This window comes from Peromyscus eremicus, chromosome 14, assembly GCF_949786415.1.
Source record: "Peromyscus eremicus chromosome 14, PerEre_H2_v1, whole genome shotgun sequence".
NCBI classification, from domain to species: domain Eukaryota; kingdom Metazoa; phylum Chordata; class Mammalia; order Rodentia; family Cricetidae; genus Peromyscus; species Peromyscus eremicus.
In genome coordinates, this window is record NC_081430.1 from 2,098,291 (window position 1) to 2,112,200 (window position 13,910).

Consider the following 13,910-nt stretch of genomic DNA (forward strand, 5'->3'; position numbering starts at 1 on the left):
ATAGCTGCATTGAAACTCCTTTGCAAAGTACATCTCTTTAACAAAGCACCTGTGTTGTTTTTCCACATGAATGGGTTCTATTGACTGAGAAACAGGGCTCAGGAGAAAGGCCTAGGGAGGAATGGTTTGTAATAGCATAAGAATGAGTTCTATTGACTAACAGTGCTCCTGATTCTGGGGTATTGATGGGGGCTGGCTTTACAGAATAGGAAAGATTACTAGGTGTTAACACATGCATTCACAGCTTTATGGATGGAAAATAGGTGTCAGTTTCTTCCATTGGTGAGAAAAAGCCTGAGTGTTTAACAATTCTGGTTTTTCTAGTGCTTATCTGTGAGCTCATGCCCTCTACACAGCACCATTTGTTGAAGATGCTTTTTTTTTTTTCTCCAGTGTGTTTCTGGCTTTTTTATGAAAAATCAGGTATCCATAGGTATGTGGACTTATTTCTGGGTCTTCAGTCCTTTTCCACTGATCAATGTGTCTGTTTTTGTACCAGTGCTATGCTGTTTTTATTACTATAACCCTGTAATATAACTTAAAACCAGGACGGTGATACCTCCAGCAATTCTTTTATTATTTAGGATTGTTTCAGTTATCCTAGGTTTTTTTTGTGTGTGTATATGTTTCCATATAAATCTGAAAATTGTCCTTTCAAGATATGTGAAGAATTGTTTTGGAATTTTGATAGGGATTAAATTGAATCTGTAGATTACTTTGGGTGTGAAGGCCATTTTTACTATATGAATCCTACTGATTCATGACCATGGGAGATCTTTCCATCTTCTGATATATTCTTGTATTTCTTTCTTTAGTGTCTTGAAATTTTTATCATTCAAGTCTTTCATTTGCTTGGCTAGAGTTACCCCAAGATATTTTATATTATTTGAGGCTTGTTAGAGATGTTGTTTCCCTGATTTCTTTCTTGGTCCATTTGTCATTTGTATATCAGAGGGCTACTGACTTTTGTGAGTTAATTTTGTACTTGTTGGGTCCTGGGGACATGCAAATAAGAGGGAACAAACCACTGAAGTCTATTAACCCGTAGCAAACTTTATTCCAGACACCGTGAGGTAAAAAACTTCTAGCTAGCCAGGGCCACAGGCAGAATTCGGGCTTCTGACATGGTGACACTGAAAGAAGGTTTCAAGCCTCTTCTTAGAGTAAAAACCAAGCAGCAGGGGTGGGTCAGTGTGGTTTACAGTCTTGAGGTTAGGCCTTGAGTCACATCATTCTAAGATTTACAGCTTATGATTAAAGCCTGTGGCTGTCTTGACACAGCTGTCTTCCCATATAGCTGAAAGGAAGGTAGCACAGAGGGTCACAGAGAGGAAACTGTTAAAGGTTAAGGGAATGTAGGATGGGGTCACATAGAGGCAATTGTTAAAAATTAACCTTTGTCCACAATAGCTGTCAGCTCCAACTTTCCCAGAATATGTGTATAGGCTATACAGTTTCTCATATTCCTGGGGTCTTCATTCCCGCCTTGTGTTTATACCAGAATCAAACACTTTATTCCTCTGAATCTGTGTATGAGCCTGATTCTGCGTCTGAATCTCAATCTGCGTCTGCAGTGGTTCTATGTTGAAAGCAAAGAATCAAGAGTTCTACTGAAAAAAATGCAGTTTTTTTACAAATCTAATCAGCACATCGATTACACATGGACCAGCCATTAAGAGTATCAAAAGAGCCGGGCGGTGGTGGCGCACGCCTTTAATCCCAGCACTCGGGAGGCAGAGCCAGGCGGATCTCTGTGAGTTCGAGGCCAGCCTGGTCTCCAAAGCGAGTTCCAGGAAAGGCGCAAAGCTACACAGAGAAACCCTGTCTCGAAAAACCAAAAAAAAAAAAAAAAAAAAAAAAAAAAAAAAGAGTATCAAAAGAATAAGCAATGGACCAGCAATGGAGGACAATAGGGTTGTTAGACAAGGGGACCAATCAAAAGCTTATGGAACCAGGAAAATGATTGTTGTCTTTGATAGGAATTCTAGCCACGCCCCCATGACCGTGCATGCACTGGTGAGACACTTGGTCATTTCTGGGTCCATGCATCCTATGTAATTCATGCTCTGCGTGGTCACGTCATTTGCACGTGATAACGTAATCTATGTGCATGCGTGGTATAGCCACGTGGGCCCATATGTGCATGCGCGGGGAAGTCCATAAAAGGTGGATCCCATGTACTCTCGCTGTCTTCTGCACATATCTCTCAAACAGGCCTGAGTACACCCTTTCCCGTCCCTCCCTTCCCCTAATAAACTCTTATAGTGGGTTTTGTTGTACCTTCTGACTTCCTCTCAGGGTAAATAGCGCCGCATAAAACTAACAGTCTCTCTTTTTGTCTTTTGAGGAGACTTACTTCGAGCTCTTGAAGGGTGCTTCTAAGGATGCCTGAGTGGTTAGCATAGAAACAACAGGATTCACCCAAGGCAGTACATAGAGCTCCTTGCTTTAGGAATAGTAAATCTAGTCCCCTTCTGTTTTGTAGAACCATTTGTGCTAAAGAGTCTACCTGTTGTTCAAGGTATGAGGTTGCAGACTAGGTCTTTTTCCATGGCCTCAGAGAGACTGTTGTAACTGGCTTGGTTAGTAATCAATGATGCTGCTCCCAGGGCAGCAGAACCTGCAATACCCCACCATTGTGTGGACGAGGATTGGGGCTCATCTCTTATGTCGTACCCCTAGGGAGGAGTCTAAATGTTCCCTGCCAGCTGAGTCATTATAATAATATATTTGTGGGGCAATTTGTACTAAGAAACAAAGTTCCAGTTGTTTTCTGGCATCTCGGGCAATACAGGATCTGGTAATGTTATCAGTAAATTGGTGGTGGCCAGGGCAGCCTCCTTGGCTGTATGGTCTGCTGTGCTATTGCCCTGGGCTTCATAAGAGTTTCCTTTCTGATGCCCTGGGCAATGGATGATGGCCAATCTTTTTGCGAGCCAGAGGGCAGACAATAAGTCTAGGATCTCTTGTTTATTTTTAATAGTTTTTCCTTCAGCAGTTAGCAAGCCTCTTTCTCTGTAGATGGCCCTGTTGACATGTGCTGTGTCAAAAGCATAGTGGCTCTCTGTATAAACATTGATAGTTTTTTGTCTTTTTCTAGTTGTAAGTCCTTGGTTAGGGCAATCAGCGTAGCCTTTTGTGCTAAGGTGCCAGAGAGCAAGGATGTGACCCAGATAGTCTCTGAGGGTGTTGCTGTTGCCACCCCTGCATACCTGATTCCTTTCCAAATGAAGCTGCTGCCATCTCCATCTGCCCAGAGAATGTCAGTCAAGTCCAGATACTACAATTTCATGTACTTGTAGTATCTCTGTGCAGTCATGGATGATGTCCAATTCCAGCTTAGGCAGCAAGTTTTCTGGGTTGAGCAAGATGCGTGTGAGGAACCTAATGCAAGGGGGTTGAGGAGCAAGGCCCTGTAGTATGTCAACTGGGCATTGGTCATCCACCAGTTAGGAGAATTTTTGAGAACCTCCTCTATCGAGTTGGGGGTAGTTTTGGCTATAGGCTGCCCCTGTGTCAACCTGTCAGCATCCTTGACTAAGAGGGCTGCAGCTGTGGTGATATGGAAGCAGCTGGGTCAGCCAGAGACTACTGGGACCAATCGCTTGGATAAATAGGCTGCCAGCTGCTTCCAGGGTCCAAGAGACTGAGTCAGGACCCCCTTAACCACCTCTGCTTTTTCATCTATGAATAGTTAGAAGGGCTTATTTATATACAGCAGGGGCCTTTAGCAGAGCTTCCTTTATGGCTTTAAAGGCTCCTAAAGGAGAGGAAGGACTCCTCAGCCCCATGAGTGGCCTCATATAGGAGTTTGGCCATTTCAGCAAATCCCAGTATCCAGAGTCAGCAGAATCCTGCTGAGCCTAGAAATGCTCAGATCTGCCTCTGGGTACTGGGGCTGGAATAGCCAGGATAGTCTGTTTTGGGGCAGGTGACAACCACCTCTTATCTTCTGTTAGAATGTATCCCAGGTGTCTGACTTCTGAGACACAGACCTGGGCCTTTTTAGCTCACACTTTATATCCTAGCTGACCTAAGGCCTGTAGTAGGTCTCTGGTTTCCTGTAAGCAAAAGTTCTGATCCTTGGAAGCAATCCACATACTGAAGAAGCCTTACCTCAGGGTATGAGGTCTGGGACTCCCTCAAGTCATAATGAAGGACTTCATCAATGATGGTTGGGGAGTTCTTGAATGAATCTGTAGATTGCTTTTGGTGCAAAGGCCATTTTTACTATATTAATCCTACTGATCCATGACCATAGGAGAGTTTTCCATCTTCTGATATATTCTTCTATTTCTTTTTTCAGTGTCTTGAAATTTTTATCATACAAGTCTTTCATTTGAGGGGCTAGAGTTACCCCAAGATATTTTATATTATTTGAGGCCTGTTAAAGATGTTGTTTCTGTTATGCCCTGGGCGCGAGACACGCCCCCCCCCCCCCAAGAGACCACCAGAGACACGAACTCACTGAAATGCAAAAGCAAGGTTTATTGAAGCAGTTCAAGCTGCAGCAGGGACCTCATCAAGCCATCCAACACAGTAGAGGTTGGAGGAAGTCTCCGCACCCCTAAAAGCCACAAGGTTACATCATTTAGGGGTGCTAGTATTGGTACAATTCTGATTGAATCAAGTTTTAGGGGCTTTTCAGAATTTCTGTGTTATCTTACTTTGTAGTTTTAACTGGTTGTTTGTCAAACTTTATAGACTACCTCTCGCATTGGAGCATTCTGTGGTTAATCAGTTGCTACCAGATGGCTCTTCAAACATCCTGACTTTGTCCTGGGACCTGTGTCAGCAGCTCTGAGAATTTTGAAACTCAGGCCTGTTTCAAGCTGGGGTGAGGGACTTGCTTGAAGTGAGGGTGTTTTGGTTCTTCAGTTTCCTTGATTTCTTTCTCAGTCCATTTGTCATTTGTATATCAGAGGACTACTGATTTTTTTTTTTTAAGTTAATATTGTACCCAGCTACTTTGCTTAAAGTGTTTATTACCTGTAGGAGTTCCCTGGTAGAACTTTTAGGGTCACTTATGTATATTACCATATCATTTGCAAGTAGTGATATTTTGACTTCCTTCTTTCCAATTTGTCTCCCCTTGATGTCCTTCAGTTTCATTATTGGTCTAGCTAAGACTTTAAATACTATATCGAATAGGTATGGAAGGAGTGGGCAACCTTGTCTTGTTCCTGATGTTAATGGAATTGCTTTGAGTTTCTTTCCATTTAAGTTGATGTTGGCTGTGGGCTTTCTGTAAACTGCCTTTATTATATTGAGGTATGTCTGTTGTATCCCTAATCTCTCCAAGACTTTTATTATGAAGAGGTATTGAATTTTGTCACAGGCCTTTTCTGCATCTAATGAGATGAGCATGTGGTTTTTGTCTTTCCATTTGTTTATATGGTGGGTTACATTTATAAATTTGTGTATGTTGTACCATCCCTACATCTCTAGGATAAAGCCCACTTGATCATGGTGGATGATTTTTTTTAATATGTTCTTAGATTTGGTTTGTAAGTATTTTATTGAGAATTTTTGTATCTGTTCATAAGGGAAGCTGGTCTGTAATTCTCTTTCTTTGTTGAGTCTTTATATGGCTTTGGCATCCTGGTAACTGTGGCCTCATAAAAATGAATTGGGCATGTGCCTTCTGTTTCTACTTTGTGGAATAATTTGAGGAATATTTATTTGTATTAACTCTTCTTTGAAAATCTGGTATAATTCTGCACTAAAACCATCTGGCCCTGGGACTTTTTTGGTTGGGAGACTTTTGATGACTGCTTCTAGTTCACTGGTGGTTATAAGTCTGTTTAATTGCCTATCTGGTCTTTATTTAACTTTGGTAAGTGATATGTATAGAGAAAATTTTCCATTTCTTTTATATTTTCAAATTTGGTAGATTACAAAGTTTTAAAGTATGTCTTTATGATTCTCTGAATTTTCTCCATGTCTGTTGTTATGTCCCCCTTTTCATCTCTAACTATTAATTTAGATCTTCTCTCTCTTTTTAGTTAGTTTGCATAGGGATTTGTCAATCTTATATAGATTTTCTCAAATAACCAACTTTTTGTTTCATTGGTTCTTTGTACTATTTTTGTTGTTTCTATTTTATTGATTTCAGCCCTCAGTTTATTTCTCACTATCTAACTCCTTTTTTCGTGTGATTTCTTCTTTTTGTTTTAGAGCTTTCAGGTGTGTTGTTAAGTTACTAATATGAGATCTCTTCAATTTGTAGGTTAAGGTGGATGTGTGGACTCTTCTAAGTGCTGATTGATTTTTGACATAGTTAGTATAGGAAAAGAGGATTTTTTTCCCCACTTCACATACTTCACATGACAGTTTTAGAACATAACTTGATTTCAAGTTAGAAATCTGCCCTTGCTGTAAGTCAAAATAAATGAGTTCTTTAACCTGGTATCAAGAAGTCTTTGGTTGACTTCATAACATGTATGATGGGTTACAACTTTAACAAAGTAGGATTGCCTTTTATAAAAAATTAAAATTGCTAAAGCTCTTTTAAATTCTATTTTATTACAAATAGAAATTGAAAAAGTAGAGGTTGAAGTTAATTTTGAGTGTGTGTGTGTGTGTGTGTGTGTGTGTATGAATATTTGTCAAAAGAAAGGAGAAAGAAAAAGTAGCAATTGCTTTTTTCATGGTTCATTTGGATTATAGAGCTGCAGGAAGAGGCATTTAGCTCTGTCTCCTAAAAAGCCAGTCAGTGTTCCATATACTTGAGATCTGTGCCAGCTCTGCAGTGAGCTACATTATGTTCTGGTCAGGTTTGCCTTTGGATAATAATGTTATAGAGAATTAGGTTATAATGGAATCATCATGAGAATGGGTGATGCATGGGGTTTTTCCCTTAATCCTAAACTGTAACTGATAGAGATTAATTTAATAAGGTAGTCCATATGCCATCCCTTAAAACTATGTATTTAGAAGTAAAGATCAAGAAAGGGAAATTAATATTACTTCTTATTGCTTGCTCATACATAATATAATCATGGGCAAATTTTGTTGTTGTTGTTGTTTTGTTTTTTCGAGATAGGGTTTCTCTGTGTAGTTTGGGTGCCTGTCCTGGATCTCACTCTATAGACCAGGTTGGCCTCGAACTCACAGAGATCCCCCTGGCTCTTCCTCCCGAGTGCTGGGATTAAAGGCATGTGCCACCACTGCCCGACCAGCAATTTCTTTTAAAAAGACTATGAAAAATAAGATGATGACTGCCTCTTTCCACCTCTCATTTCCAGAGATATTAAGATGGCTATGGAATACAAACAAGGTTTTCTCCTGTCTTTACTTGCTTTCAAAATTATTACTTATTTGAGTGTTTGAATTCAGAAAAGCCTATTGACAGTTGCCAGTGTTATTGAGGTTACTATGATGTGTCACATGATAGAGTACATTGGGGCATTTGGGGCATGCATGCCTCAAGGGCCCATCAGCCATGAGTCTTAAAAGAGATGGTCTTCACAAGACTAATTGGAGTTAGCATTGAGGTGTTATCTCTGTGGAGATTTCTTGTGCCTGAAGTCCAAAATTTTATCTAATGTGACCTGAATACTTCCATTTAACATTTTCTTTGTCATCAGGATATGCACTTTCTCCTGGTTAAAAAAATTAAATAATAAAAGATACAATCTGTCATCTTGGTATGTCTTTTTATGTTAAATTTTTACAGCTCTCTACTCAAGGAGATGCAAGCCAGGTGATTGGGCCTCTCACTGAAGGACAGAAGAGAAATGTAGGAGTGGTGAATTCACTGTTTAAGTTGCACCAAGCAGTAACAAAGGTAACCTTTATCTTTATTTTATAAAGATAAATATTTAGAAGGCCCAAAGGATAGTCAATCTCCAAGCCATATTTGGTGGTGCATGCCCATAATCACAGCACTTGGGAGGCTAAGGCAGAAGCATCGGGAGGTAAATGAGCTACATAGCAAGACCCTTTCGACAAACAAAACAAGGGAGAAAAGGAGCAACCACAACAACAAAGATCAAAACATAATCTTTAGCATTAATTTTCATGCGCTATCTCATATTTTGGGGTAATTTTTTAAAGTTCTTTTATCACTTTGTACTTCTGAAACATGTATTTCATACATTAAATGAAAGATATTCTAAAGAATTAGCAGCTGGACGGTGGTGGCTCTTGACTTTAATCCCAGCACTCAGGAGGCAGAGCCAGGTGAGTTTAAGGCCAGCCTGGTCTACAGAGTGAGATCCAGGACAGGCTCCAAAGCTACACAGAGAAACCCTGTCTAGAAAAAACAAAAACAAAAACAACAACAACAAAAAAGAATTAGCAGGTAGGTTTCAGAAACATAAAATGACAAGATATGTTTAAGGGTACACATTCCACTAACTTTAATCATTTCTCTATTGCATCAGAGGCTATTAATATGGTTCTAGTTAGCCTGATTTAAATGTCTTTATTGATATTTATATTGATTTGTAGAAATGCAAACATCTGATCTTTATATTTTAAATGTTTGTGAAAACAATAGTCAACCTAAAGAAAAGTGAATGTTTTTAAAGAAATAAGTAATATTTGTTCTGACCTTTATCTTAACAGTAAAATTGAATTCCTAATGATTCAACTGTGAAATGTCTGTACTTTGTACACAAATTTTTCAATGAATTCATTTTTAAAGCAAGTATGAGATATTATAAAGTAATGATATTTTATAATGTATCTTCTGGGAAGTTTTGTCATATTATGGTCAAAATTAGTGTTTACAAAAATTAATGACTTGAGCAAAATTGTAACTGCATCAAAACGTTATTCTAGGTGGTTGCTAGTCAGAGCTCCTTCTCATCAGCAGCTGAGCAAACTATAATGTCAGCCTTAAAGGTAAGTAAATTTATTCTTTGACTTTATAGATAACAAAGTAGTTTTAAAGTTGTTTGGCTGAGTAGAAGATAGTTTCAGAGTAATTCAGTATGATCTGTATACACCCAAAGTAGGACATTGTTAATTCTTCTGGGGAGGAGATACATATGTGTTTCTATTTTAGAATTTAAAAATGTGCTCTTTTGCTCTCTATAGATTGTGTTTGACCTAAGACAGTCACGTATACAGCGGAGTTTTTGTATGTCTCCTGTCTTGTAGCAGTTCCTAATGACATCCCAAAGCAGTGGTCCTTCACCAATTGGCTTGTCCCTAAGTGATGTTTGACAAATATTGGAGACATTTGGGGTTGTCCTAACTCAAGGTGGGATGCTACAGGAATCTAGTGATTGGAGGCCAGGTTCTAAACATTTTGTAATGTAAAGAATAGTCCCACAACCCAGATCTAGTCCCAAATGTCAGGAATGCCAAGGTTTAGAAATCCTATTTTTCTAGGAAAAGGTAAAGTTACAGAGAATTCTCATTTTAACATATACCAAGAGAAAATACCTCTTTTCTAATACTCAGGATGTTGGAGTTTGTTTGTTTTTGTCTTGAAATAGTCTCTCACTATGTAGCCCTGACTGGCCTGGAAATCACTATGTAGATCAGGCTAGCTTTAAACTCACTGAGCTCTGCCTGCTTCTTCCTCCCATTGCTAAGACAAAAGCCATGTGCCACCATGCCTATCTTTAAAGAAGTTTTATAAACATTAATTTTTGTGTGAGATTCTACTTACAGTAGAAAACTCTTTAAATATCAGCCAAATTAAACATTCTTATGACGGTAATAGATACCCTTCATTTAGCACCACTGCTTGCCAGATACATGCACAGGCACATATTTAAATAGTATAGTAACCTTCCAGTTATGTAGTATTGTGCCCATTTTGTATTAGAAACAAAAAACTTCTCACAGTCTTAAGCCTGATAAACACAGATCTTAGTGGCCTAGAAGATATGTACCACTGTATTTTGCCACCTTGACTCATTCATTACTTCATAATTACTAATTAATGCCCTATTAACAGACTCTGAGACCTGACAACCTGTATATCCCATCTCAGCTATCTAACCAGCTATAATCTTGGTCAGATCAATCCTCTCTCCTTGCCTTAGTCACCAGATTTATAAAATGCTAAAATATAACTATGTGTGATAACAAATGTAAACTGTTAGATTGGATTTAGATCACGGAGAAAGAGTTAAAAAATGATAGAGAGCCGGGCGGCGGTGGTGCAGGCCTTTGATCCCAGCACTCAGGAGGCAGAGCCAGGCAGATCTCTGTGAGTTCGAGGACAGGCACCAAAACTACAGAGAGAAACTCTGTCTCGAAAAACCAAAAAAAGGAAAAAAAAAAAAATGATAGAGAGATGAAGGTCTACAAATAAACACTTTGACAAATGCATTCAAAGAGGAATTTAAGAACATTGGGAGAATATGTCACAAATCTTAAAGGAAAGGGGGAGTTTGGAAACCAAATATAGTCCATAGGTTCTGTGGCTAGATCCAAACAGGTAGCAGTGCAGCGACATGCGTTCGTGTGTGCGGAGATCTAATGTGTTGAGAATGAGAGGAGACACTCGCGTGTTTTTCTGTCCTCCTCTTCCCCAGTGTGCTTATCTCGTTACTAAACCTTATGAACGCTGCCATCGTAAAATAATTGCTTTTTGTAAGTTTTTAAAAGATTGGTTATCATACTGTAAGATTGGACCAGAATGACCAAACTGAGGGTTCTGTAATCCCTGGATGCCAGTAGGGAACAGAGGACATCATTTCTGTGCTCCACATTGTTCTGTCTTCTCATGAGAGCCAGCTGACATTTTTTAATAAACATGGAGTCATTGCATTCTAACAAGCATGGGGATACGTGGCATTTAACCATTTGGCACAGTTATTCTGATCCAATTTTGGTGCATTTGTCTCATTGCAGATAGTGACTGTGTTGCTGATTTATATATGGCAATGCTTCACATCTCTTTTATTGTGTGGGTTTGAAGTTCTCTAAGAGAATATTCCAGATTGTTGAGGCTCTGATATTTTTATAATCATAGCTATTTTAGGAAATCCTTTTAAAATGTATAACAGACTTCCTTAGTTTGTAGAGAGCTTATGGAATGTAACATGATCTCCTTTTGTTTCCTTTGGTAATTATTTATCCATGCCTGTCTTTGATATGCTGGCAGTCCCCCAGATGCTTTCTGTTGCCCCTCTTTCTCATTGTCCTAAGTGCAAGTCTCACCCAGCTATGAAGGTTTCTATTAGTTATTTAAACTGAGAGTTTTATTTCTTCCTTTTTGGTAATTATGCTGTTTTTCCACATCTTATTTCTCTTGTTATTACTACTAGTCATGTACTGAACAGAACTGGGCTCCACTAATTGGTTCCTGACCTAAAAGAATTAATTTAATTAACTTTAGTAGTAGTAGTAGTATAGTAATAGCTATAAGGTTTGAAATGTAATGGTGCTACTTTACAGTTTTTCATAGATGACCTTTGCCAAATTAAACAAATTCTCATTTATTCCTAATTTACTGGTACTTTAAAATAATCAATTGTATTGTTACATTAGGTAGTTCTTTTCTTAAACAATTGAATTAATAGTACAGTTTTGTACCTTTATTCTATTAACAAAGTACGTTACAGTAATTGACTCTAAATCTCATGCAAAACACCTATCTTGATGTATTACCCTTGTTACATATTCCTAGGTATGGTTTACTTGAATTTTGTTAAGAGTGCTTATATCTCTATCCATAAAGGATATTGGTATATAATTTTCTTCATCACTACCTTATTATTTTATGAATACTGGTCTCAATAAATGTTTAAAAGAAGGCTTTTGTATTGCATGCCTTTTTCCTCCAGTGATAGGTTTCATCACTGAAGCCATCTGAGCTGTGCTTTTCTTTGTAAGAAGGTTTATGACTACATATTTATCTGTTTAATAGGTAAACAACTATTCAGGTTATTTATTTATCTTTTAATGAGTTTTAAACTATGACTTGCAATGTATTTGTCTATTCATCTAAGTCATCTGGCTTGTCAGCATAATGTCCCTAAGTGTCACTTGTTATCCTTTAATATTGTAGGACTCTTAGTAATAGCCTCTGTTTCATTTTTATATTGTTGCTATGCTTTCTTTTTCTATTATTAATCTATTTAGGATTTTATCAACTTTTTGATCTTTTAAATTACAAAACAAACCAAAAAAAAAAAAAACCCAACCATGCAGTGCCCATGGAGCCAGAAGAGGTTGGGAGGTCTCCTAGAACTAAAGTTCCAGACAGTTGTGAGCTGCCACGTGGGTGCTGGGAATCAAACCGAGATCCTTTAGAAGAGCAGCCAGTGTGCTTAACCAGTGAGCTGTCCCTCCAGGCCCTCACCTTATCTTTAAAGGCAGACTCTCACTGAACCTGGAGCTCAGCCATTGGGTAGACTGGCTGGCCAGTGAGGCCCAGAGTTCCTCCTGTCTCTGGTCTGATTGCCTACTCCTTACAGTGAGTGGAGTTAGGGACACATGCTACCATATGAGCTTTTCCATGGATACTGGAGATCCAAACGCAGGTCCACACCCTATGTGGCAGGTGTTTTAACAACGGACCCATCTTCCCGGCCCTCAACTTTCTAACTTTGACTTCTTTTGTTTTTCAAAGTTTTGTTTTGTTTTGGTTTTTATTTTGTTTTGTTTTTATTTCTTTTGAGACCTTGTATTAATGGTTTTTAGACCCTGTAACAGCCAAAATAAACATTTAAACTTGTACAACTTCCTTTGAGGCATCACAGTTTTAATCATTTATACTTTTATCTTCATTCTGCTTCAAGTACTTTGAAATTTCATTTAGTGATATTTTTCCTTCAATCATGAATTAGTTAGAAGCTTTTTCTTTTCCTATTTCTAGGGTTTTATTGTCATATGTATTTTACTGATTCCTAATTTAACTGATGCCAGCAAACAGGTTTTTCAGGCTGCTTGTTCTTTGAAATTTAATTAGTCTTGTTTACATGTCCCTGTGTGTTGTATTTTGAATGGGTAGAGAGACGGACTTACATGTAGTCTACATTCTAACTTGGAATGTGGTTTATTTATAAATGAACTATGTGTGCATGATAGTAATTTATAATCTGTTGTTGATTGTAGTGTCCTGTCACTTGTCAGGTTAACAACAAGTGTTAAAATATTCCATGTCTGGCGCATGCCTTTTAATCCCAGCATTTGGGAGGTAGAGGCAGGTGGATCCCTGTGAGTTTGAGGCCAGCCTGAGGGAGTTCCAGGACAGCCAAGGCTACACAGAGAATGTTAGAATTCCTAGCCACTCCTCCAGTTACATGACCTCACATGCACTGTCCAGTACCCAGGCAAGATGCTTAGTCATCCTAGGGCCTTACGTCCTACATAATCCGTGCACTGCATGGTCATGTAATCTATGCATGTGGCATAGCTAAGTAAACCCATATGTACATGTGCGGGGGGAGGGGCTATAAAAGCAGATTCCACCTATTCCTTCCCCTTTTTCCTGCACTTCCATAGGCCTATGCACACCCCTTCTGTTCCCTTCCCTTAGTAAACTCTTATAGTGGGTTTTGTTGTACCTCGTGGCTTTTCTCGCATGTTAAACAGTGCCGCTTAATGAATAACATTGCGCTGCTTAATAAATAACAGAGAAACCATGTCTCCGAAAAACAACAACTACAAAAGCCACACATTCAAAAAACAAAACAAGAAGTTGGGGATTTAGCTCAGTGGTAGAGCGCTTGCCTAGCAAGCACAAGGCCCTGGGTTCGATCATCAGCTCAAAAAAAATAAAAAATAAAAAAATAAAAGAAAGAAGTAAAGTATATACTTAGAAGATTTTGACTCTACCTCAGCAATTGATAGAGCAAGCAAATAAAATGTCAGTAGACATGGAATTTCGTTGTTGTTTTTAAGACAGGGTTTTTCTGTGTAGCTTTGGCTGTCCTAAAACTCACTCTGTAGACCAGGCTGTCCTTGAACTCACAGAGATCCACCTGCTTCTACCTTCC

At 38.7% G+C, this 13,910-nt stretch overlaps 1 protein-coding gene across 2 annotated transcripts in view; it reads left to right on the top strand.

Moving 5' to 3' along the window:
* The window catches only part of Cog5 (component of oligomeric golgi complex 5), a 334,097-nt gene that overhangs the window by 273,393 nt on the left and 46,794 nt on the right, over window positions 1–13,910 (top strand). For both annotated transcript variants that reach the window (XR_009382819.1, XM_059279446.1), the window contains exons 15-16: window positions 7,679–7,789; window positions 8,788–8,850. Coding sequence is in view for 1 of the 2 variants with exons in the window: in XM_059279446.1 (XP_059135429.1) it covers window positions 7,679–7,789; window positions 8,788–8,850 (174 nt within the window). In the remaining variant the exon portion in view is untranslated. The remainder of the gene's footprint in view (window positions 1–7,678; window positions 7,790–8,787; window positions 8,851–13,910) is intronic.